The following is a 23,712-nucleotide window of genomic DNA, read 5'->3' as shown; positions in this document are numbered from 1 at the left end:
GTGTTCTGGGCAGGTACCATTGGGAGGAGGCCCCGGGGAAGACCCAGGACACGCTGGAGAGACAATGTCACTCAGCTGGCCTTGGAACGCCCTGGGATCCCTCGGGAAGAGCTGGACGAAGTGGCCAGGGAGAGGGAAGTCTGGGCTTCCCTGCTTAGGCTGCTGCCCCCGCGACCCGACCTCGGATAAGTGGAAGACGATGGATGGATGGATGGACTGATGGATGGCCCCAACTTTTTTTAAATTTGGGTTATATCTATGTATATATTCATTTATTTATTCATTCAAACTGCCCAGTCTGCAACTCACAATGACTCTGTGGTTCAGACAAAAGATTTTTGTTAATGATCTCGTTCAAAGTTGATATTTTCTTTGCTGCATGATTTCTTAAAATGTTAGATTTCATGATTAAAGTGAACTACCAGTGAAGAATGGCATTTTTTGCAAATCCTGATATTTAAGATTCTGCACCCAAACATTTGAGCAGGTTAAGTTTGTGCTGATCGCTGAGCATTTAAGGGTTAAACAGATCATGATAGAAACTGCAGCAGTAAATGGGGTAGGTCACTTTGTGAAATAATGATAAAAATCAGACTCAACAAGACAAAAGAAAGAAAAGAGAACGGTGCTGCAAAACAAGACAGGCAAAGTGAGAGGAAGAAGGATGTGCAGGACAGGAGTAATTGTGCTTACAGGTTTTTGACACTGGTGATTCCTCTGAAAGCTTTCCTTGGAACTGCCTGGATCTGGTTCTCGCTCAGGTCTCTGAAAACAAGGAGAGAGAGAGAGAGAGAGAACATTGGTTGAGGTATTCCAAGCACTGAAAGTTATGTGGAGTCAAATGATAAAGCAAAACCACAGCATTTGATCTATGCCAAACACACACACCAAACAGATACACAGTGAGCCAATTACAGTACAAAGGCACAGAAGGAGAAAGAGATGGAGAGAGGAGAGGGGGAAGGATGATATGACATTTATGATCAGTGGAACAATTTGGTCCAAAGAGCTTCAAAGACAAAAGGAAACAATCAGAAATACTGCTGGCACTGCTCCATCCACCACCTCAAAGTGTGTTTCTGGACGTGTGTGATTAATGCACAGGCATTGGCGGTAAGGAATGAGGATAGACGACAAGAGTACTTTAATAAAAGTCCAGAGAGCTGCTCTGATGAATGTGTGGGTTTTGCATGTGTAATGTTAAAGTTTTTCTTTATTTTAAACTCTATCTTTGCAGTGTTGCCATGGCAGAAAACCGAAGCAGGCACGTCTATACTCATATCGCATACTTGTCTCTTCCTCTCTGTGCTGCATTTTTCCCCTTTCTCTGCTTTATATGCATGCTCACTCAATGCTTGCATTTTAAAGTTTTTTGTGTTTTTGTTCACATGATTGCAACTTTTGGTCTTCAAAAGTACAAATGAAGTATTATTAGAAACATTATGGTACACTGAACGGTCTTGTGAGATATCAACACATTATAAAGGTAATTGAAGAAAATCAGAAGATTATGACATGAAATGAACCACATAAAAAGGAACTTGTGAATATTATCAATCAGGATTTCCTGAGACCAGTGAATGTGTCTCGAGTGATTGTAGTATAAAGACACCTGTGTCTGGAAGGTCCAGTCACTGGTTAATCAGTATTCCTGGCTACCATTACACCATGAAGACAAAAGAACACTCAGAGAAAAGGTGTAAGTCAGGGGATGGGTACAAAACATTCCAAGGCACTCCCCTGATGTCAATCGATCATCAAGAAATGGAAGGAATATAGCACATATGTAAATCTACCAATCAGATCAGACCATCCTCACAAACTGTGACCATGTAAGAAGGAGACTAGAGGCCATAAAGACACCTATGATTACTCTGAAGGAGTTACAAGCTTCAGCAGCTGAGATGGTAGAGACTCTGCATACAACAGCTGTTCCAGGTTCCTCACTACTCAAATCTTGATGGGAGTGATGCAAAGAATAAGTCACAGCTGATGAAAACTCAGACTAAAACTCGACTAGAGTTTGGCAGAAGGCATGTAGGAGACACCATAGTCAAGACGATAAAGTTCTTTGGTCTGAAAGTGGGGCTTTTTGGCCATCAGACAAGATGCTGTGTTTGGTGAACATCACCATAAAACACACCTTTTCCACTGTGAAGCATGGTGGTGGAATCATCATGCTGTGGGGATGCTTCTCAGCAGCCTTGTAAAAGGAGAGGGTAAAATCAATATGGTAAAATAAAGGTAAAGGTCTCTAAGAGAACTACGGCTTGGGAGAAGATTAATTTTACAGCAAGACAATGACCCGAAGCATGCAGCTTACGCTTCACAGAAACGGTTCAAAGACAACAAGGTGAATGTTCTGGAGTAGCCGAGTGAAAGCTCAGACCTGAATTGAATAGAGATTTGTGTATGGACTTGAAAAAGGCTGTTTATGCTCGATCCCTTTTGCAACCTGACAGAATTTGAGCAGTTTTGCAGAGAATAATGGCGTAAAAGTGCAGGCTGATGAACTGCTCATCACAACTGCCACACATCAACATAATAATAAAAAGTAACAGCAACATAAAATATCCTTTACTCCTCACTGAAACAACTTCTAGATTTAGGAAAAATGCATCAAATCTTAACTGTCCTGTTTTCAGGCTGGGTGCTCATCTCTTATTTATCACCTTCTGCTGTGGTTGAGAGCTAAAGGGTTAAATATGCCTTCCACTCATGAAAACTTTGCACTGCAATGCATGATTGTATATGTTGCTTGGATAGAAAACATTCGATGTTCACTTCTTATCACATAGTGGGATATAATAAGCATACTGTATGGTGTAAATCAGAAAATATAGACAGTACCAATAAATGGCATGCCATATGTAATAGTCTATGCAGTGATGGAGGTTTGTACACAGCCTGTAATAGACTTCACATTTTTAACAGAAGAACAGAACAATTTCACAAGATGAATTTCCTCCATGTGAAATGATCTTCAGTGTTATAATGTAATTAAACAAATGTATTTCTATGTTAAACTAGTCCAATGTAAAAATATGTCAACCTTATTACAAACATATGTTTTTCTCTGCATCCTTGTGATGTACAACCACACATTTACCCCCTCAGTAATGAATACAAATAGGAGCTGAATGATTTTTGACATGGCCTTAACTCTGTTAGTGTTTGTTGGGGAGAAGGTCTGGCAGACAAACCAGGCTCAGAAAGCACAATGTAATTAGAGAGAGAGGACGAGAGGTTTGAAATATCAGAAGAGCTAATCACCTTATACCCATGCCAGTCAAGCCAGAGTTTACACACACACACACACACACAAACCTAGACATGGTCTGCACTGGGAGAGCCAATCAGCAGCAGAACAAAAACATGACCACGCATGTTAGACAGTCAACCTGCTCAGATAATGACAAAAGAGCAGCACACCTCTGCTTGGACTTCTCTTTGTGACCTTCAGACACACACATGCTCACACACAAACACACGGCATGGAAATCAGCCAAGCTCTCTGTGGAAAAAGGTAATTATGTTCCAACCATATTCATAACATTTTCTTGTCACGCAGCTAAAATCACAGCCTCTTATTGGTCTGTTTTTGCAGACGATTACATGCACAAACATGCACGCTCCCTTTAATACACTCACACATACATACCACCTCATATACATACAGTATAAGCTTATGCTGGCTAATTAACACGTACACAGCAGGAAAATTGGTTGTGCATTATTCCAGAGCCAATCAACTTTTATTAGAGCCGTGAATGTTAATTGGTTATCCGTGAACAGAAAACAGAGAACTCATTTCCTCAAACTAACAAGCTTTCATCGGTTTGGACGTTTTTGCTCTCAACGCTGTTTTTCTGGCTCGTTCCTTTTTTGTTTGACAAGAGATGAGCGTTTACCTCGTTCTCTCTCCTCGGGCCTTGATGGGAAATGTGTGTGCCTGGCATTGTATACCTAAAAGTGCTTTTATGTGCAATTCAGCTCAGTACTCAAGGTAAGGAAGGAACACAAAAAGCAAACATTTGACAGGCAGGAATGGTATTATGATGTTTTAATGCGCCTCGCAGTCAGAAAATATTCCTGGCGTTTACAGTTCATGTTTGGTAGATTTCGACACGATTTGGGAAGCGTCAGAATCTTCTTCTGACATTGAACAGAACGTATTAAAAAGTCACTCCACCTTGAAATCCTGCAATCCCTTTCAAACTATTATTCTCCTCATCTATCCATGACTATCTAACTTAACCCACAAATCGCTCTTCATTTTCCTCTCTGATTTGCCTCTTTTAAACCACCTCTGCCCTCTGTGGACTGCTGATAGACAGCGCTGGGTATGACAACCAAAGAAAAGCAAAAGACAAATAAAAGCATTATAAAGTCATCTTTCTAGGGAGTTTTATGCCTTATAAATATCATATTGGTTTGTTTTCCTGCCATATTTATTTGTTTTTCCTCTGAACAGAAAGGAAGTCAAATAAACGCCATTATAAGAGTCGCTCTATTTTACTGTGCAAGAAGAATGCTAAACAAAAGAGACAAAAGCATGACAGGATAATGCAAGGAGATGATAGCAGATTACTAAAATTACAAAATCAGCAAACACAACAGCAAAAATGACAAGGGGAAAAACAAACAAACATCAGTGAAGAGAATGTCACTTTATATGACTTAAAGCAGTAAGGTGGATAAATTCCATCTGGAGTGCTTTGGCACCAACCAAAGGTCAGCATAGTGCTGCCACAGCAAAATAAAAACAAAACCCACCAATCCTAGAGCTAAGATGACCTTAGACACTCAAGTACTGGTCAGACATTTGTTTCAAGTTGGTTTAGGGGTTGTGGAAATGATTTTTGTTGTTATTCCAGTAAGTGTATTGTGATATTAGAACAGTGTTTTAAATATTAACATTAACAATTTTCATGCATTTTTGGTTATCTTCATTTTTTCTCACATACTCTGAAGCACAGGAAGGCATGATATACAATGCCTTTAAAGTATTCACCCCCTTAGATGTTTTAACCTTTAATTGATTTTAATAATCAAACATGGTCAATATAATTTCGCTTGCTTTCAATAAATTACAAAAAAAATCAAAGTGAAAACAAACTTTTACAAAGCATGTTAATAAGATAAAAATAGACAAGGTAAAAATAAGTGAATTCATAAATATTCACCTCCTTTAAAGAGACCAACCTAATTCAACAGCGATCTAACCAGTGGGTGCTAGTAGTCTTATAACAAGTGAAATGGGATTCACCTGAGAGCAGTGAATGTGTCTCAAGCGATTGTAGTATAAAGACATCTGTGTCTGGAAGGTCCAGTCACTGGTTAATCAGTATTCCTGGCTACCATTACACCATGAAGACAAAAGGGCACTCCAAGCAACTCAGACAAAAGGTCATTGAGAATTATAAGTCAGGGGATGGGTACACATAATTTCCAAGGCACTAAACACATCCCCCAGAGATCAGTTTAACCCATCATCAACGGAAGGAACATGGCAGATGTGTAAATCTGCCCGGTTAACACATGGTTGTCTTCAATGACAGAAAGCCACTGTTTTGAAGGGAAAAAAAAATTATTAAATCTAGACTAGAGTTCACCAAAGGTCATGTGGGACTCCATGGTTAAGTGAGAGAAAGTTTTTTGGCCTGATGAGACCAAAATGTTGCTTTTTGGTTTCGCCATCAGACCTGATGCTTGTTTGGAGGACACCCATTACCGCACATCATCACAAACACACCATCCCCACTGTGAAGTACGGTGGTGGAAGCATCATGATGTGGGGATACTTCCTGGCAGCTAGACCTGGAAGGCTTGTGCAGGTAGAGGGTAAAAAGAATGCAAAATATAGAAAAATCCTGAAGGATAATGCTGTTCAATTTGCAAGAGAAGATTTTTTTCCCAGCAAGACAATGACTTGCAGCATACAGCAAAAGTAGCACAGAAATGGTGACTTAATTAAGGAATTAACTATGAATTAATGACAACAATGTGAATGTTCTGGAGTGGCGAGAACAAAGCCCAGAACTCTGGACTTTAAAGGGCTATTAACAGCTGATCCCTGTGCAACCTGACAGAGCTTGAGCAGTTTTTCAAAGAAGAATGGGGTAAAATTGCAGTGTCCAGATGTGCCAGCCTGATTGAGATCTATCCACACAGACTCAGTGCTGTGATTGCAGCTGCTAAACTGACTTGAAGGGGGTGAATATTAATGCAGTCACCTATTTTGCATAAAATATTAAATTTAATTGACACTACCTTACAGAAATCTGTTTTCACTCTAAAAAGGTCTTTTGTTGTATTTTTTACATCATAAAAGCCAATTACTGACCATGATTGATTTATAAAATCAATGAAAGGGTAAAACATACAAGGAATTGAATACTTTTTAAATGCACTATACGTCTTTGCTGTAACATGTCATCAGTAATGTCTAAACAGGAGAAACACAGAGCTTTGTTTTGTCCTCATGTAAACAGTTGTCCTCTCATCTCTGTGTGAGTCATACCTGCCGACCTTTCAGCAAAGCGGACACTATCAACAACAGGAGATTGGCCTGTGATCCTTGTAAAGGACATTCACTGATAGACTACACCAACACACACACACAGGAGAAAACACACAGCTCATTTGGATAGCGGGTTGGTTTGTACAGCAGTGTCTCGCAATCTGCTCCCACATTTCAATTATTGGATTTAGCCTTTTTAGTTCTCCTCTATTGCTGCAGCGTTGGAGGGGGAGGGCAATTAATCTCCCAAAAATTCTATTAAAGAGACGGATGGCTGTTTGAATTATACATCAGTTCTATTAGGATGACAAATTCTGTAAATTATGTGCTACTGATTGTGAAAACAACTGCATATCTTTTGAATGAGTGGAGGATTCAGGGGAAGTGGATGGAGACAAGATAAACAACAAAAAAGTTCACCAAAGTTCAATTACGACAAAGACAGACAACAACAAAAAAACAGGGTGATGAAAATTAAAGGTAAGAAATAGTAAATGGACTTAAGCTTGTTAAGTGCTTTGCTAGTAATCTGACTTTTACACCGCAGGTCACACTTACCCATTTAACATTACACTACACATTTGCACACTGATGGCAGAGGTTGCTATGGAGATTTGCCATCAGTATTAAGTCATCCAATTCATATGCATCCATACACATTTACATGCAAACTGGGGTTAAGTGTCTTGCCCAAGGACACATCAACATGTGACAGCAGGAGATTGAACCCTCAGCCTTCCAATTGCAATTCAACCAACTTTACCACTGAGACGCAGATGCCCCACTTTTGGACCAAGAAGGTGCAACATGGAGTTCAAGAAAAGCTTGAGAAGAGTCCAAATATTTTGCAGACATTTTCTTCCTAACAGAGTTTCATCATAAAGATTATTTAATGCTCCTTATATTCATAATTTAATTCCTAATGCTGATGTTTTTTGAGCTGATGAACTGATTAACCCAAGACTAAAGCGATCCTCAGGCTTCTTGTCTGTATGTATCTCTGCATGCAGCTAGAGAGTCACAGTGAGTGGTGCAGGCAAGAGCAGGAGAGACACAGCGATGCCTCCGCCTCCCTGATGTGTTTTACATCTTCCTCATGATCTGCAGAGGTTTTATCCCCATTTACCTTAGTTAAAAAAAAAAAAAAAAAAAAAAAAAAAACCTTTGAAGGGTGCAGTAGGAGCATTTTTTTCTGATCTAAAACCACAGTTATCACTGACAGTATGATAATCTCTGGGGAATTTTATCAGTTATCATAAATATCAATAACTATTTCATCTCTTCTCACAAGTCTCCTATACTACTGAAAAAAACTAAACTAACACTTAAGGTCTTTGCACACTGGGTATGATTTTCTTTTATCAGTATTTTGCATGTTAAAAGGAAATCAGTCTCATGTTGTTCTATTCATGTTTGCACACTGACACCAAAACCTTCATTATTTCTTTTTAAAAGGTTCACTTTTATTATCAGTCCAAGTCTTTTAGATGGGATTTTTCAAGTTAGCATAGTTTAGCTAGTTCGGCTGTTCATATATCAATATACATGAAATACTGTATGCTGCATTCCTGTTTCGCTGATTTCTGATATTATTTCTTGATATGCAATATTAGTCCTGGTTTATCTCTATAATTCCAGTAAACACATATTCTAAGCTGCTTGATGACAAAAAATGGGCAATATTGTCCTCTTTCCAAAGGCTACTGGTAGTTTGTAAGCTTTTTATCTATCCATAAAAAAGTGCAGTTCCTGGCTTTGGACCATAGGGGGCATCGTCCATATATTTACGGATATACAGACTTCGGTCACATACATATGCGGAAATGAGGCGTAATGATTGTGACAACTCTCCTGATTAACTTGTCTCTCAGTTTAGGCTTAATCGCAGTTAAATCTGAATTTTCAAGACATGACTGCAATGGAGACGCAAACCAGCTTCAAAATAGTATGAACAAGATGGAGGAAATGCCAGTATTTCTCTTAAATAGTTGGAACATTTCCCTTTTTAAATAGCCTAATTCTTGAATACGATATTTCTTGATTTGAATACACCTTGCCTCATATGGCTGCTTGTAAACAAAAAGTGGCTGGTAAAAAACATGAGTGGCTGGTAGATTTCTGAATCCACCTGCCAAAGTGGCAGGTAGATGAAAATCTCAAACTATCACTAACCTTACTGACTCATTCATTCTCATCGCCAGAGGCCTCACTGCACATATCATTCAAAGAGGCCAAGCCACAGTAAGAGAGCCATAGGAGCACAGTGTTAGTAGATAGTAGACCGTGATAGAAGTAGTATGTAGTTTGTGGTGTTGGAGAAAGAACCAGAAGAGGAAAAAGCACCCTCTATCATCAGCTCTGTGTTTGTCATGGCTTCCTAAGTACTGTATAATTGATTAAATTATGACCAAATGTCTTCCAGACCCCCCCCCCCCCCCTTTTACCACAAAGACCCCCCAACCAGAGCTTAGAGTTCTCCCAGCCAAGGCCTCTTCTCTCTGGGCACAGCGACTCTCTGTGGCCCCTGAAAGTCTGGAGGGATTGAAGATGACAGCGGGATGCTCTGCGGGTTGGGGTGGTGGTTCTGATGATGGCGTTGGTGTACGTGTTTATACGTCTATGTGTGTGTGCTTCCAGCTATCACCTTCTTCATATTAAGTTCCATTATTCATGTGAGGAGAATAATAACACTCGCCAGGTCACCCTTTGCCACTTCGGATATTACTGTTAACCCTTTAGCAGACAAAAACACACACAAAATGCTAAACAGGCCTCATTGGACACACACCCCTTTCATGAATAAAAAACACACATTTGTAGCCCCGCGTGCTACCAAACAGACGCATGTGCACATATTCTGTTTTTCCATCTGCCAATCAAGCTCTCCTCCCGGGCTATCTCACCCTGCACTTTTCAGTGTAACAGCAAGACACCAGATATTAGACGGATCCGCCCTCAGGCTTCTCCAGATATGAGCCAGAGCCACTCCAAGCCATTAACCTGTGGGCTGAGGGGAGTGGAAACAGGCCTGTTTGATTTCACGTGTGTCTCCGTGTCAGAAGGCATCACAGGAGGTCTCAGTTAGACGGAGACGACAAGGAGGGCGGCAAAGGTGCGCGTCCATGTGTCAGGTAGAATTTGTGTGCGTCTGCATGAGAGAAACAGCAGGCAAGTGAGCGAGAGAGAGGGTGGACTGCAACGGACGATGTGTGCCCAACAGTGTGTGTGTCTTTTATTAAAAGAAGAGTGACTGTAATAGAAGAAAGAAAGAGAGATGACCCTTGGCTCGCCTCCAGGGGAGAGATGAAAAAGAGAGAGAAGAGAAGAACAGGGAAAATTGAGTGAGAGGGAGAAAAGGGGAAGAGAGAGAAGACAGAGGTGGCACAATTTCTCTATGTTTTGAAACCTGAGAGCCCCTCGATGGTTAGCCTAAGCCTCTCACTTCTTTCCCTCACATCTTTCTTCCTCTTCTCTCACTTTCTTTTACCAAACCTCTCACTATCTCACTTTCCCTCCCTCCGTCTGTCTCTTTCTCTCTCCCCCGGGGGCTGTAACTGCATTTAATATTGTTCCATAAAGAGAGTAATAAATATCGACTGCTGGCTAGCTCATATTCCCCTTGTTTTTTAAGGCACTCCACTGTAGGGTAAAACCAAAGTCAAGCAGCAGGTATTACACTGCTTACTGTCTGTACTGTAGAGCTGATCAAATATCTTGTGGTATCTGTAACCTTCTGATCTATTTAAGTGTCCTTTAAAATACTTTTACTTAGTGTGAAGTCAGCCTCTAAGTCACAATATATTGATATAGAAAAGTTTTAATAACTGAAATTGTTTGAATTCATTCATGGAGCTGTAAAAGCAGAATGACTCAGATATGGCTTCAAAGTGTAAAGAATCCTTTAAAAACTTTTCCTTACTTTTGCCAAACTGAAAGAATTGGGACAATACTGCAATGCAACAAGAACTTTTGGAGTTACAAGACTTACAGGGAGTCTACAACATGATTCATAGGATTAACTTTGCAAAGCAGATGGATTCGCCCGTTTCTGTGTTTCTCACTGGCGAATCCAGCTTGCAAAGCTCCCATCTGAACCGTTTGGGCCCGGTTAGAAAGTGACAGGACCAATCAGCGTCGAGGGGCAGTACTTTTGGGCGCGGCAGAGTTGTGACATATGCAAGCAGCAACAAGAGGCCGGTGCAATTATGGTGGAAGACTTTAGCGTGGATGCTGTTAAAGCGCAAGTTTTATCAGAACTTGAAGACATTTCTTCATTAAAAGAAGAACAAAGAACAGCACTGAGTTTTTTTCTTTTCAAAAACGACAATAGTCGTGTGCTGACATGTCTATAGTCGCCATGGTTCGCAGCATTATGCAGCTCTCTATGGAGTGTACTCCTCTGTAGGGTCGCACCTTGGTAGGAGCTATGATGTCACGTGCTTGGTTGCTCTGATTGGCCTGTAAAGATGTGACAGAACGTTCATCCAATCACCCAGGTTATCATAGGATAGGATAGGATAAATTAGGCTACATTATAACAGTAAACAACACATTGTGATACAATAGATTGTGGAAATGATGCAATATGCATCAATATGACATAATACAATATGATGGGATTTGATACAATATTATATGACACATGACGGTACAATATAATACGATCTGATCTGGTGCAATGTGATGTGATACAATACAACAACACAAGACAGTAAGATGCATTTTAAAGTACAACACAATGAGATTTGGCTCAATACTTTAAGTATAACTATTAAAGAATGTGAAGCGCTTATGAGGATAAAACCATGTGGTTGGTTCATAATCACACTGAGTGTTTTATATAAAATGGTGGATATTCACACACAACTGCTGTAAGTTTCCACTAAGTGACGTCTTCAGTTCACTACTAGCTAATGACTGAAAGTTACACGTTTTTGCGAAAGTGTCTGAAAATGATTAGCTTAAAAGTAAGATTTTGTGAAGCCAGAGAGGATGTCCAAGACCATGAACATTCTGGGTGTCCATGCGCATCATAAACGTATGAAAATGTTTAATAAATTGAACAAATTGCTCTAAATCATCAACGACTCAGTATAAAAATGATAGCAGAAATGGACGCCATTGATTGCATGAAAATTTGAACATGATAAAAGTGTGCCAAAGTTAGCCCAAAACGTCTGACTCCTGATCTAAAGAAAAAAAACGTTACAAAATTTGTGGAGTCATTTTGGAACATACTGAAGAAAACCCAAGTTTTTTTTTGTTTTGTTTTTTTTTTTTTAAAAGGAATGATAACAGGTGATGAAACTTGGTTCTTCAAATAAAATCTTGAGACAAAAGAAAACACCATCATCACCAAGGATGAAGAAAGCATGACAAAGCAAGTCCAAAGTCAAGGCGGTGTTGATAGTTTTTCGTTGACATCCTTTTAAAGGAGCGGGTTCCAGAAGGGTCAACGCTGAATCAACACTGTTACAAACAAGTTCTAGAAAAACAGAGAAAGTCTGAAGAAAGAGACCACAATTGTAGAAAAAAAGGTTTCATTCTTTAACAAGACAATGCACCAGCTCACACTGAGCTCTCGGTAAAGCAGTTCCTGGCCCAAAACCAAATCACAGTGCTTGAACCCTCTTCTATTCCCCGCTATTCACCTGATCTAGTACTGTGGGACTCTTTCCTGTTTCCTAAGATCAAATCTGTGCTCAAAGTTTTGAGTCTGTGTCAAAAGTTCAGAAAAGAATGACAGACGTTCTGAGACAACTGTCCAAAGAAGACCTACTGCACCGTTTTGGTCAGTGAAGTAGAAGGGGATGTAGAAGGGGAATATACTGAAAGAGAAAAGACATTGGAAAATGTTTATGTGCAATAAAACTGTATTACAGCATTAGTCCTATTTTTTAAAAGCTAAACCTCATAGAATTAAAGGGTATATTACTCTATGCCTCATTAGAATGTGATAGAGTATGATTCACAACCTTAACATGAAACAAAAAGGCATGAGTCAATGCAATATGTGATTTGTTTTGCTATAAATATGAAAGGAAACAAAAAAATAATAATTTAAAAGAGATACTACATGATTTATTTACTATGTGATACAAGGATACTCTACACTAAATTTAAACCCTTGCTATTGTTTACAAAGCAGCAACTAAAACAACTCCTGCTTACCGGGAATTCCTATCCACGTCTACACTCCTTCTCGCCCACTACCCTCAATCAGTGAAAGGTGCCTGGTAATTTCCTTCACATCAGGGCCCCAGCTCGGCTCTTCTCCTCTGTTATACCTCGATGGTGGAATGAATTACCCAACTTATTTGATCCACAGAATCCCCTTCTACTTCTACTGTCCCACTCTACTTCCAGCTCTTTGTGAATGACTCAGCACTTTGTAATTTAGTGTAACATGCTGAAGATATTTTAAATGATGAAATAAGGTCTTGTGTTGATGACTTTGTTAATGTTGGTGATGTTAATAATAATGACTGACCTAGTAACAATGCTCATATTGACCCGTTTTCTTCAGTGTAAGACTCCCACCATGCCAACGTTCTCTCATGTTTGACAATGAAATCAAACCAGAGAAACCCAACAGGTCCCTACTCCTGCCTAGTAAAACATCTCTTAATTAACATCTCTCAATCAGCAGTGATTGATTGATGAACATAACAGATAAAAACCTGCTAATGACATCTGTTCAAGCCACTTTAATTGCAGATAGCCAATGTGTGTCTGCAGGGCACATACTGGCTAATATGGATGTTAAAGTGATGCACTGGTGCATCCCTGGGTCTTAACGGCTTCGCTTTGCTGTCCAACATCATCCTATCGTCTTCTTCTGTTATCCCGCTGAATTCTTTTCGCCAGTTCATTTCTGTGTAAATGACCATTGTTCATGTCCCAAGTACTTTAAAGAGGAACCATTAAGTGGTGACACAGTGAGTCAAACTGGCAGGGAAAATTGTTCGGATCGCTGTAATTCTTTCAAACCTTTCAAATCAAATTCTGTATTTATTACCAGGGATTCAATAATGGTATCAAATGAGTCAGGATGGTGATAAATGCTGCCATATGGATATTTTTTTTCTCACATCTTGGCCATAATGAATATGGATTTATATGGTTTTACATTACAAAAGCAAAAAAGTACAGTTCTCTGTTGGAAGCATTATAACTCATATTCAGCATATTTTTATGAAACAAACTCTAACCACTTTATTATTGGAATTATTATTTATGATTTAAAAATAAGCTTATAACAACATTTATCCTACTGGCTATAAAAGCTGCATTTTGGCACCATCATTGACACTTAGCCCAGACATATAGCTCCATGCATTCAAAACTGGAACCCTCCCATCACAACCACACTCCTCACTTCTTGGCTTCAGAAGCACTCTGCTTGAGTGATTTGACTAGTGCCAACAAACTGTGGGGATTTATTACCCAACATGCTGGCAGTGGGAGCAGACAGTAGGACTGCAGTGTGGGACTCTGATATTTGAAAGTTTTACAGTAATTTCTCAATGTCAAATTTTGTTACAACTTTGGGTTAAAGACTGATGATGTTGTCTGGACTGAGACACATTCTCAATCTTCACTCTTTTTGCCTTTTGAGTGTTTCTCCATTGCAAAATTTGCCAGTTGTTTGGTATTCATGGTAGGCCTAGAGATGTTTTAATACCATTTTTGCCCCACTGAGCTTTCATATTAGTATACGCTATACATTCATATATAAATAAACAAATTATATTGTTCGATACACATTTTCACATGATGATTATGACCAAACCATAAAAAGAAAAAAAAAATGTGACAAGAATCTACCCGCCAATATAGATGGCAGAAATGTTTGTGTTTGTTGATGCTATGGAGAAACCAACAAAGAAGAGGAAGAAGCCAGCAAAAGCTGTTTGTAAAAAGCCTCCGGATGCAAAAGCAGAGAGGGTAGTAGATATTACCAATGCTAATAAAATTAAAGGCTATGCACAGATCTTTAGAGGTAGAGAACACCAATTACAAGCATGTATTTGAGTGCTCTTACGTGAGCTAGTCTGGTCCGTCACTGATGAACTCCAGTCTGGATTTTGCATGGGTAACCATCGCAAATGTTTTTTTTTTTTTTTTAAGGTTTATTTTGGGCATTTTTGTGCCTTTATTTGATAGAGGAGGATAGTGGATAGAGTCGGAAACAGGGATGAGAGCGGGGGAGAGACATGTGGTAAAGGGCCTCAGGCTGGATTCGAACCTGGGCTGTCCGTGTACATGGAGGCTCACACCTTAACCTCTTAGCCTCCTGCTCCCCGCAGGTGGCTGAGAGGTTATAAAGTGTTTTATAACAATGTTATAAAACACTTCATAAATCATAAATATGTGAAATTGCTCTGAAAAACAATTATTTATTATTAAATATTTGCATATTATGTTGTATTCTTTTTCAATTTTCCAAATCCAGGATATTGGCCTGTTTTCTATTTTTATTTTATTTTGCATATTTTTTTGTTTTCCTCTTTTCAGGCTGTACCACATTAGCTGTGTTTCCATTACAGTTTTTATTTTTTTGCAAAATAAAGGGGTATTTCTTAAATTTTGACTAATTACAATTACGCTTTGAATGTGTTTCCACTGAAGGAAGTTTTGGACATGAGCCTCCCTATTCTCAGAAAATCTCGTCTCGTGAGACTCCACTGCAAGGAAGCTAGACATTCAAAACCTGCTGCGTGTTGGTATGGTTAAAAAAAGCACTTCTAAAAGTATAAGTATGATGTTATGAAAAGTCTAGGTCTCCCCTTGTGTCCACACGTACCACGCCATGTCGTCTTGGAGTGGACTGGTCACGTGACACCGTACATCACGTCCTGTGACTTTCAAATGCAGAAAAAGTGTTTCCATTGCATTTTTGGGACGTATTTCTATAGCCAAATGTCTTAAAAACCTCCTCATGAGAGTGTAAAAACTTTTTAGAGATATTAGAGAGGTTTTTGAAATTCAGGGGTTTCCATTACCAGTTTTTTATTGCGCTATTTAGATTTTGCACATTTTCAAAGGATAAAAAAATTAATTGATTGATTCATTCATATGTACAATTCTATGTAATGTATGTACAAATTTTAAAAAGTATCAGTTGCACTAACGTTAGTAAAAGAAAACTAATAATAATGAGAGGGACCTCTAAAATGATAAATTTGTAACTTTTCCTTTTTTTAATGAATGAACTGAACTCATACCGAACCGTGACCTCTGTGAACTGTTATATTCCTGTTGTGGTATGATGTGATCTTGCGAAATATTAAAATCAAATTTAAATTAAAAAAAAAAAAAAAGCCAAATAATTTTTTTTAATCTTGACATTTTTATGACCATAATTCTAAATGAAGAAGGTTTTTTGCCACCCCTTTCTTTTTAATTTTAGTAAGATTACCTGTGTTGAGATCAGCACTAAAGCCTTGCATAGACGCACATAACATTGTATAAACAAGAATTTCTGCAGTGAAAACTACCGAATTGTTTCATTTTGCCATCCAGCCATTTTTGCACTCTCAGCTTGCAAAACAATTGTTTTTATCGATCTCTTAATAAAATAAACAGTCTTTTTTAGTTTATCTTTGTTACTCTATAACAGTAGTTGCAATTGTTTTGCATTCCTGCCAACATTTTGGGTTTAAAATACAGTAGCTTGGGGGATTGGTCGTGGGGCATAAGTGCTTGTCCTATCCTGATATTTCCCGTTAGCCTGTTTCTTCATCTGGTTTTCATCACACTTCCCAACCTGTGCACCCCAACATAAATCATATTGAGGATTGCTAGCTTGCTGAACAAAAGAGTTCAAATTATATGTAGCTGTGGCTTGGTTGAGTTTATCGTGATCTGGCAACCAAAGTATCTTCAGACATACTTCTATATCCATCGATATGGATTATATGTAAAAACCTTGTAGTGAATCAAGGAGACACAAGAGGGCTGTGAGACGCTCATGAAACATGAGAGAACTAGGAGGAATAGAAGTGTTTGTAGCACATATTTGCTGTTAAGTTACAATTTTGATCCAACAAAGAAGGCTAACGAATAAGGGTGATGTTTGGGAAGTTTAAAAAAAGAAAGGTTTCTGGTCCCTGCATGGACCGTTTGACTTGCCGACACTAAATACTGCAATTTGAAGAGTATTTCAAGCACTTTTGATACTGGAATTGTAAAAAACATCTTGCTTTTTAACATTCTGTGTCCCTTGCCAGCATGGCATTTACAAAAGGAGATAAAATTCATTTTTTCCGTAAATGGAAACCGTTGTAGCAAAATGTCTTTTCCCATCAAACACATGTTGTCCTTAAATTCGTCCTCTGTCTCCCGGTGTACTTTAGCAAAATGGCCGTCAGACAGAATCTCGTTTTGCCTTTCTCTTTCCAGTCTTTGTAATTCTTCATCAGTCTTTTGACTCGGTGCCCTTGCTTCGTCTTGCAACCTCGGCTCATCCCTCCTCCTCGTCTATTCAACCACTCTCCCCCTGCCACCATCGCCACTCCTCCCCCTCCGCTCCACTCCCTGTGATTTAATTAAGTGGGCGCTTTATGAATAAAAATATTGCCCCCCTCTATTGATCACGGTGGACGGGAGGATGACAGTGCTGGCTGGCTGGGACAGGACGGCTACTCTACAAACTTGCTCCATTACACTGATCTAAGTATATGTGTACGTGGCGAACAGTGTCATTGTCTTAAACGCTGTGTGGGTGAGAGTCCTGTAGATTCGTTGTGTGTTTGCGTGCATATTTGTGTGTGTGTGTTTGCGAGTGAAACAGTCATCAGAGCCAACAGGGAGCTGTAGCATCTAAATCAAACTAAGCGTTCTCAAAAGCTCTCCTGGGTCCTTGCAAATCCTTCGTTAGACACACACACACACACACGCACGCACACGCACGCACACATTCCTCAAACGCCTCCTCTGATACATACACTGCATCAGCATTATAAACGGACATTGTCTGCACTTTTCCTTCCTCTCTCTCTCTCTCTTCCTCTCTCTCCTCCATCGCTCTCTGTAAGGCTGTAAGTATCTATTATGTTTTGTCGATACTGTAATTAAATTGGACAGCTTAATGCAATTCTCTGTGATCCATAGGCCTTTATGGATATAAAAGCTTTTCTGGCCCCGCGCCCGAAAGACGTCCAACAAATTTAGATGAGTTACCATCCAGAAAAAAAAAATGTTGGAGAGGTTAAAGCAGCGGGGGCGCACACATGGTCATTTGTAATTGGCTAATTCACTTTAATGTCCTGGCCGCCATTTTGTTTTAATGTGTTTTCTTATTTGAATTGTCATGTGTGGGACTAAGCGATATTACTACTCTGCCTATCTGTCCTTTCTGTTTTTTTCCTTGTTAGTTCTTCCTTTTCTTCTGGTGCTTTAGCTAAGTGATACAGCAGGCTCTTAGGGACATTTATGGAGCTAATAAAACTTCAGCAGCAAAGGATCAAGAGAAGACATTAGAAAAGAACGGACACAGAGAAGAGAGATAAATGGAGAGAGAGAGGAAGGTGGGATTAATAGAAACAGACTATAGGAGGGAGAGATGGATTGGAGACTTAAGGATGAAAGATATCTCTCTCTTTCCTTGGAGGGGATTAAGTCTCTCATAGTTGGATATAAAAGAGAGGCTAATATCAGACTTTTATGCTCACTCTTTGTAATCTTGACAAAAGTACACTTTGATAACTATCAGTCCAACTAAAAATAAAACTCCTTTCACTCATGAACTCCTTTAATTCTTCAGCATTGTTTTGAGTGGTGCAAACAGCCAACCTATTCCGTGTAAAAGCACATTTATTCTCTAAAGTATCATTTGCACCGGAATAGAATTACCTGTGGACCTCTGAAAATTTGTGAATTACCCCCTGACGTCTGTGTTTCGTGTGGTGCTCAGAATAAGCAAAGGCTGTAATGTCCTAAAATTTACAGACATTTCTGAAGGAAAACATGAAGGTGCCTCGTGGCTGCAGCAATGAAAATGCACAGAAAATTTTGATTTCTAGAATTCAGGAGAAAAAATGCACTGTTGTGCACATTCTGCATTCTGCAGGTGACGTTTCTTTCATGTGTCCTATACATACTGATTACCAGAGTTTCTGATATATGTGTGGTTTATCCTCTCTCTCTCTCTCTCTCTCTCTCTCTCTATATATATATATATATATATATATGTTAACATTTTTTAGATCTGTAGCAAACTGCCCATGACTACTAAATGAGCGAAATATTTCCTCTAACTCTCTCATTACGAATCAAAGTGGCGTATGTCATCTGTGTGTATCTGCTGCTGATCAGAGGAGAAAGAAAGTCGAGCATCCCTCCCGTTAATGTATGAGAAAGACACGTATGATGTTATATATGAATCTCTCCTGTTACTTTTAACAGTTACGCATCTACAACAACTCTTCTTGCACAGATCCTCTGTTGCAGCCTAATCACTGAATGTTGAATGACACATTTTAAATCATGAATTGTGTTGTGCATGAAATGTACAGCTAAATAATACTGGAATAAGATCATGCCCTTGCAAAGAGAAGCTGTAGGAAGCAGAACTGAAGGGCTGTGCATATGAAGAGAACAGCGGTGCAAACACATCTGGAGAGCAGTGTTGATGAATTGATACCATTTTTACACATAAGTGGAAATTAACCGAAAGAGAAGCACTATCTATAACATTTATATGTCTAAATTTTTACAATCTCCTATGCTGCCTCTGCACAGATCATTAAAAAAAACAGGATTTCCACCCGAAATTACAGATATACTGATTTGTAAGTGGTTGGTAATTTGCCCTGGAATTTTTACTGCACAAATTACAGACATGATTGTTTCACAAGGGATTAAAACACAGATTTCATGGGCAGATATTACAAATTACCAGAGATCCCTAGGTAAAACTAATCTCATGCAAAAAGAACATAAGTCTGATGTCCATAAATACATAGCCAAAACATTTTTAAAAATGAACACATTATAAGATGAAAACCAGTTTTGTTTTCCCAAGAAATGGAGATAATGATTCAACCAATTGAGAAAACAACCCACACTAATTTCTTATGAAGGGAAAACACAATAAATGTAGATGTATGTTCTCTTAGAAGTTCCATACATTGCCTATATGTCCTTTTGTTTTCAAGACACATATTTGCAACCCTCTGAAAGCCGCTAAGCGACCTCCATGTGGGTCCTAAACCACCAGTTGAGAACCACTGTCTGGGGTAGGGGTTCCCAAACTTTTCAGCCTCTGACCTCTAAAATAACAATGTCATGGATCCGGGACCCCCACCTTCCCTGGAGGTGGTTAAAGTGTACAATGTTGCACAAAGCATCATGTACAAATTTACATTTTAGGTACAGTTTTTGTACATTACACTTACATTTAAGCATCAATCTCACATAACTACCTTTTTATTTGAAATTAAACTCATTTTAACAATATTTCATAAAGTAATTGATACAATCTACCACTTTAAATCATATAAGAATTCTGTTTGTTTATATGAAAAGCATCTCCACAGCCCCCTGTCAGTGTCTCGCGACCCCCCTGGGGTCCCCAACCCTCACTTTGGGCACCCCTGGTCCAGGGAGTGTGCAAATTTCTCTTAAATTTTGAAGCCTGACAGAAATAATAAATATTAATATAAGTTTTTTCACATAATGGAAACATGCAAAAGATACCTATGTGTTTTTGGGCCCTCTCTTTAAAAATAAGGAAAAAACGCTTGAATAATGCTTATTGATCTGAAAAAAACTATTATGTAAGTTAAGATGCGCCAACTTTTCCTGTTCTGTTCAGGTTAATTGGAAGAGATAAACTTTTTAGCTAATAATCCAGAATATTTCAACCTACGTGCATTTAAATTGATATTTTTTTCATATTGCTCACAAAAAGAGAAGCTATATTAAAAACTGACTGAGCTTATGAACTCCTAATTAGCACAAAGACATAATGCATTGCAATGCAAAGCATCAGCATCACAAAGAAACACTTGTAATGGATTCTTCCATGTGAAATAGATCATCCTCGGAGTAAAATGGATTTGAGGTATTAAGGCTGATGGAGGGTTTAGGCTGGAGATTTTCATTTTGAGAAAGGCCAAAGCTCCTTGACTAAGTGGATTTGTTCTTTGGGAAATTGTTCAACCAACAAAAGGCTATTTGAGAGCCCCTTAGTCCCCAGACTGTTGTCTAAATCTCAGACTTTTATGCCATTTATCTTACCTTAAGGCTAAATAAGGAGTTGACTTAAAAAAAAAAAAAATAAGGAACTGAAATCAAATAAAGCCAAAAATAAAAGAATAATGCAGCTGAAGCTTTTTGCAGGTATTTATCCTGCTACATGTTAAATAGCAAGAAAAGCCGTGGATGTAAGATTAAGAGCAGGAAATGACTGCTTTAAAAGAGCAGATGAATGGTGCTGCTCTGGTTTGCCATTAAGATGAGAATGAACCCGACAACCTCTGTATGACCCTTTTGACCATACTGAATAGCAGAATCTATGTCATGAGACAGAGATGGGCATGTTTGCAGGAGAGGGCCAGTTAGTGAGACATAAAGGAATGAGGTGCAGGGCAAAGTGGAGAGAAAAGGCTGGGGGTCGTCGGTAGGCGAGGTAGAAAAATGAGGAGGGGCTGTGAAGTTGGCAGTTGATGGAGGGAAAATGGTTGACAGGATGAGGCGGGTTAATAAAGGGAAAGATGGAGGGTTTGAAGTGGATGCTGGAAAAAAAAAAGATTGAACAGCGTGCGTGTTAGCTCACAGCCCAATGTGCTGTAAGCCTGTCATTTCTGTTGTGTGTGTGTGTGGTAGCAGTAGGAGTACGTGGGAGCTTCTTTGGCTAACCTCACAACAAGCTAGCATGACCTTTGGTCCGTCAATAGAATTCAACAATATTAAGTCTGAGCTCATTATAAATACAGCTAAGTATTTAGGGACTATTTCCCATATTGAAAACATGGAGTAGATTTGTTTTTATGTTTGCACTGCTTGCTGGTTTGCTGGCTGACTGGCCAATGGGTAGTCTAAGTGGCTGTTTTTGGAGCAGTTTAGAATGGCCCATATTACATTCAGAACATACTACGTATTAAATATGACGTCATTTTTGTTGTGAATGTGTGATGAGCATGCCATTTATGACACAGCCTAGTGATAGCCTGTTAGCATCTAGCGCATTAGCCATTTAGCTGGCTTGGGATATGGACATTTTATGGTACTTCATTGTTAATTTGTTAACATCTGCAATGTAGGCACCCTTATTAATCTTTGTTGTGTTGACAGTATGAAAGTTTCTTGAACTCACTGTGAGTGGGTAATATGAGTTATAGGCTCAAGCTAGGTAAAACATACAGGCTTATAGTGAACGAGCCGGTTCAAAGAGCCGGCTCTTTTATGTGAACGATAAGGGCCGTTTTACATCATTATTACTATTATAAATGTTATATACGTTGTGTGGGCCTGTATTTTGCTCTATGACAGGTACACCATGCAATAAGGACTCAAAACATTAATGTTTTATGTGAGGTGTCAAACAACCCAGCCAGTGAGCAGATTTCATCCAACCCTCAAGGTGTTTTGGGGAAATAGTCTATTTTGGAGAATAATTTGATAATATTTTAATCCATTCAAACTATTAAGCATAGTTGAAGACAAATACTGGCATAATTATCAATCATATATCATGGCATTGCTAAATTTGACGGGTCAAATGATGCCAAACCGGTATCCGAATGCTCTGCTTGCTGAGCTGAGCCAAATGATCCAGATCACTGAAAAGAGCCGTGATTCCCATCACTACAAGCTTATGCTAAAGAGGAAGTGCTATAGACCCTTGGCATGTAACATCACACAGTCTGCCCAGTCTGGTTCTACCCCCGCTTGGACAGCAAAAAAAAAAACCCACTGGCTTCCAGTGCTAAATAAATACTCCGGTCCACAAACTCCCTTGGTAATCTCTGTAGTGCACATCTTTTACATGGAAAGTTTACAAAGCTTGAAATATTATTCTAAAATGCCTGCAAATCATTTCATGAAGCATAAAACAAACCTTTTTTTCCATAGTAGTGTCGCATTCACAGCAGAAGCACCGAACCCTTGTAAACACCAGTACTACGGTTCAACCATGACCCTGTCTTCTGGCGACTTTCAACTCACTTTAAGATCAGTGCCTGTGTATGGACAAATGGTATTAGGGTAGTCCTGTGTCAGCAAAAGGTCTAAATGATTCTAAATTATGACCTATGCGACAGTGGAAATAATACAGCTTATGGGTGTAATTTGTTGTATGCATACGACATGCTGGCTAATCACTCAGCTTGAGCAACAGAACAGTAACATTAAGATAACTGAAAAACCTGAGCTTTAAATATGGTGTCGGGCTTATGCTAACAATGTAGAGCAATATGACTCATTTGTAATACCTGTACACTGGAATTAAAGGAGGCTAGACAAGGAAAACTGTAGAGAGAAGGGGAGGGGATGAATACAAAGTAGCTGAGTGTGGCATTTTGCCTTTACAAGCATCTGGGGAGCACCTCAGCACCCATAAATAATACACCACAAATTAGCAGATTGGAAGGAAGAAGGGGACTGCAGAAGGCATGTGTGTATGGCAGTAAATACACAATTTTGAGCTGCATTTGTGTGTCCATATTAAACATTGAGTGTTCAGTGCCCATCCTCATGCAGTGTGTGGATTTTAGTATGTTTGCATTAATGACCTGTGTTTGGTAGCTTCTGTGTGTGGATGTAGTGTGTGAGTCTTGTGTATATGTAGTGCATCTCTCAGACTTCTGATCCGTCTCTCAGCAGGTCAGCGTTGTCAAGGTTACCACAGGCCATTTTACCGTTGGGCCAATTAACTTTTAGCACAGAAACAGAACAGAACAGCGCAGGTGTCTCTGTGGAGCCGAGGATACGGAGCATGTGTGTGTTTTTATCGAAGTGTAAAGTAGTGGAAGAGAAAGACAAACAGAAAAAAAGGATGTGTACCTTTGATAAAACAAGATTATGTGTGTGCGTGGAGGAGAGAGGAGGAACACAGTAGCCTTTGTTTTCGCTGCATTTGGCAAATATCTGCATGGCCTTTTATGAAGCTGCTGAGAGAAAGGGAGGACAACTGAGGGTGGCGTGTGGCCAAATGTGACTGACATGATCTCCTGTGGAGAAAG

General features: G+C 39.2%; 1 protein-coding gene across 1 annotated transcript in view; it reads right to left on the bottom strand.

The window, feature by feature from the left end:
* slit3 (slit homolog 3 (Drosophila)) overlaps positions 1-23,712 on the bottom strand; it is a 436,863-nt gene that overhangs the window by 196,551 nt on the left and 216,600 nt on the right. The window contains exon 5 of the mRNA XM_041797351.1: positions 694-765. Within this exon, the coding sequence (XP_041653285.1) occupies positions 694-765 (72 nt within the window). The remainder of the gene's footprint in view (positions 1-693; positions 766-23,712) is intronic.

This window comes from Cheilinus undulatus, linkage group 10 (assembly GCF_018320785.1).
Source record: "Cheilinus undulatus linkage group 10, ASM1832078v1, whole genome shotgun sequence".
Lineage (NCBI taxonomy): Eukaryota > Metazoa > Chordata > Actinopteri > Labriformes > Labridae > Cheilinus > Cheilinus undulatus.
Note: the sequence above shows the minus strand (reverse complement) of the source record. Positions and strands in the feature narration are given on the sequence as shown.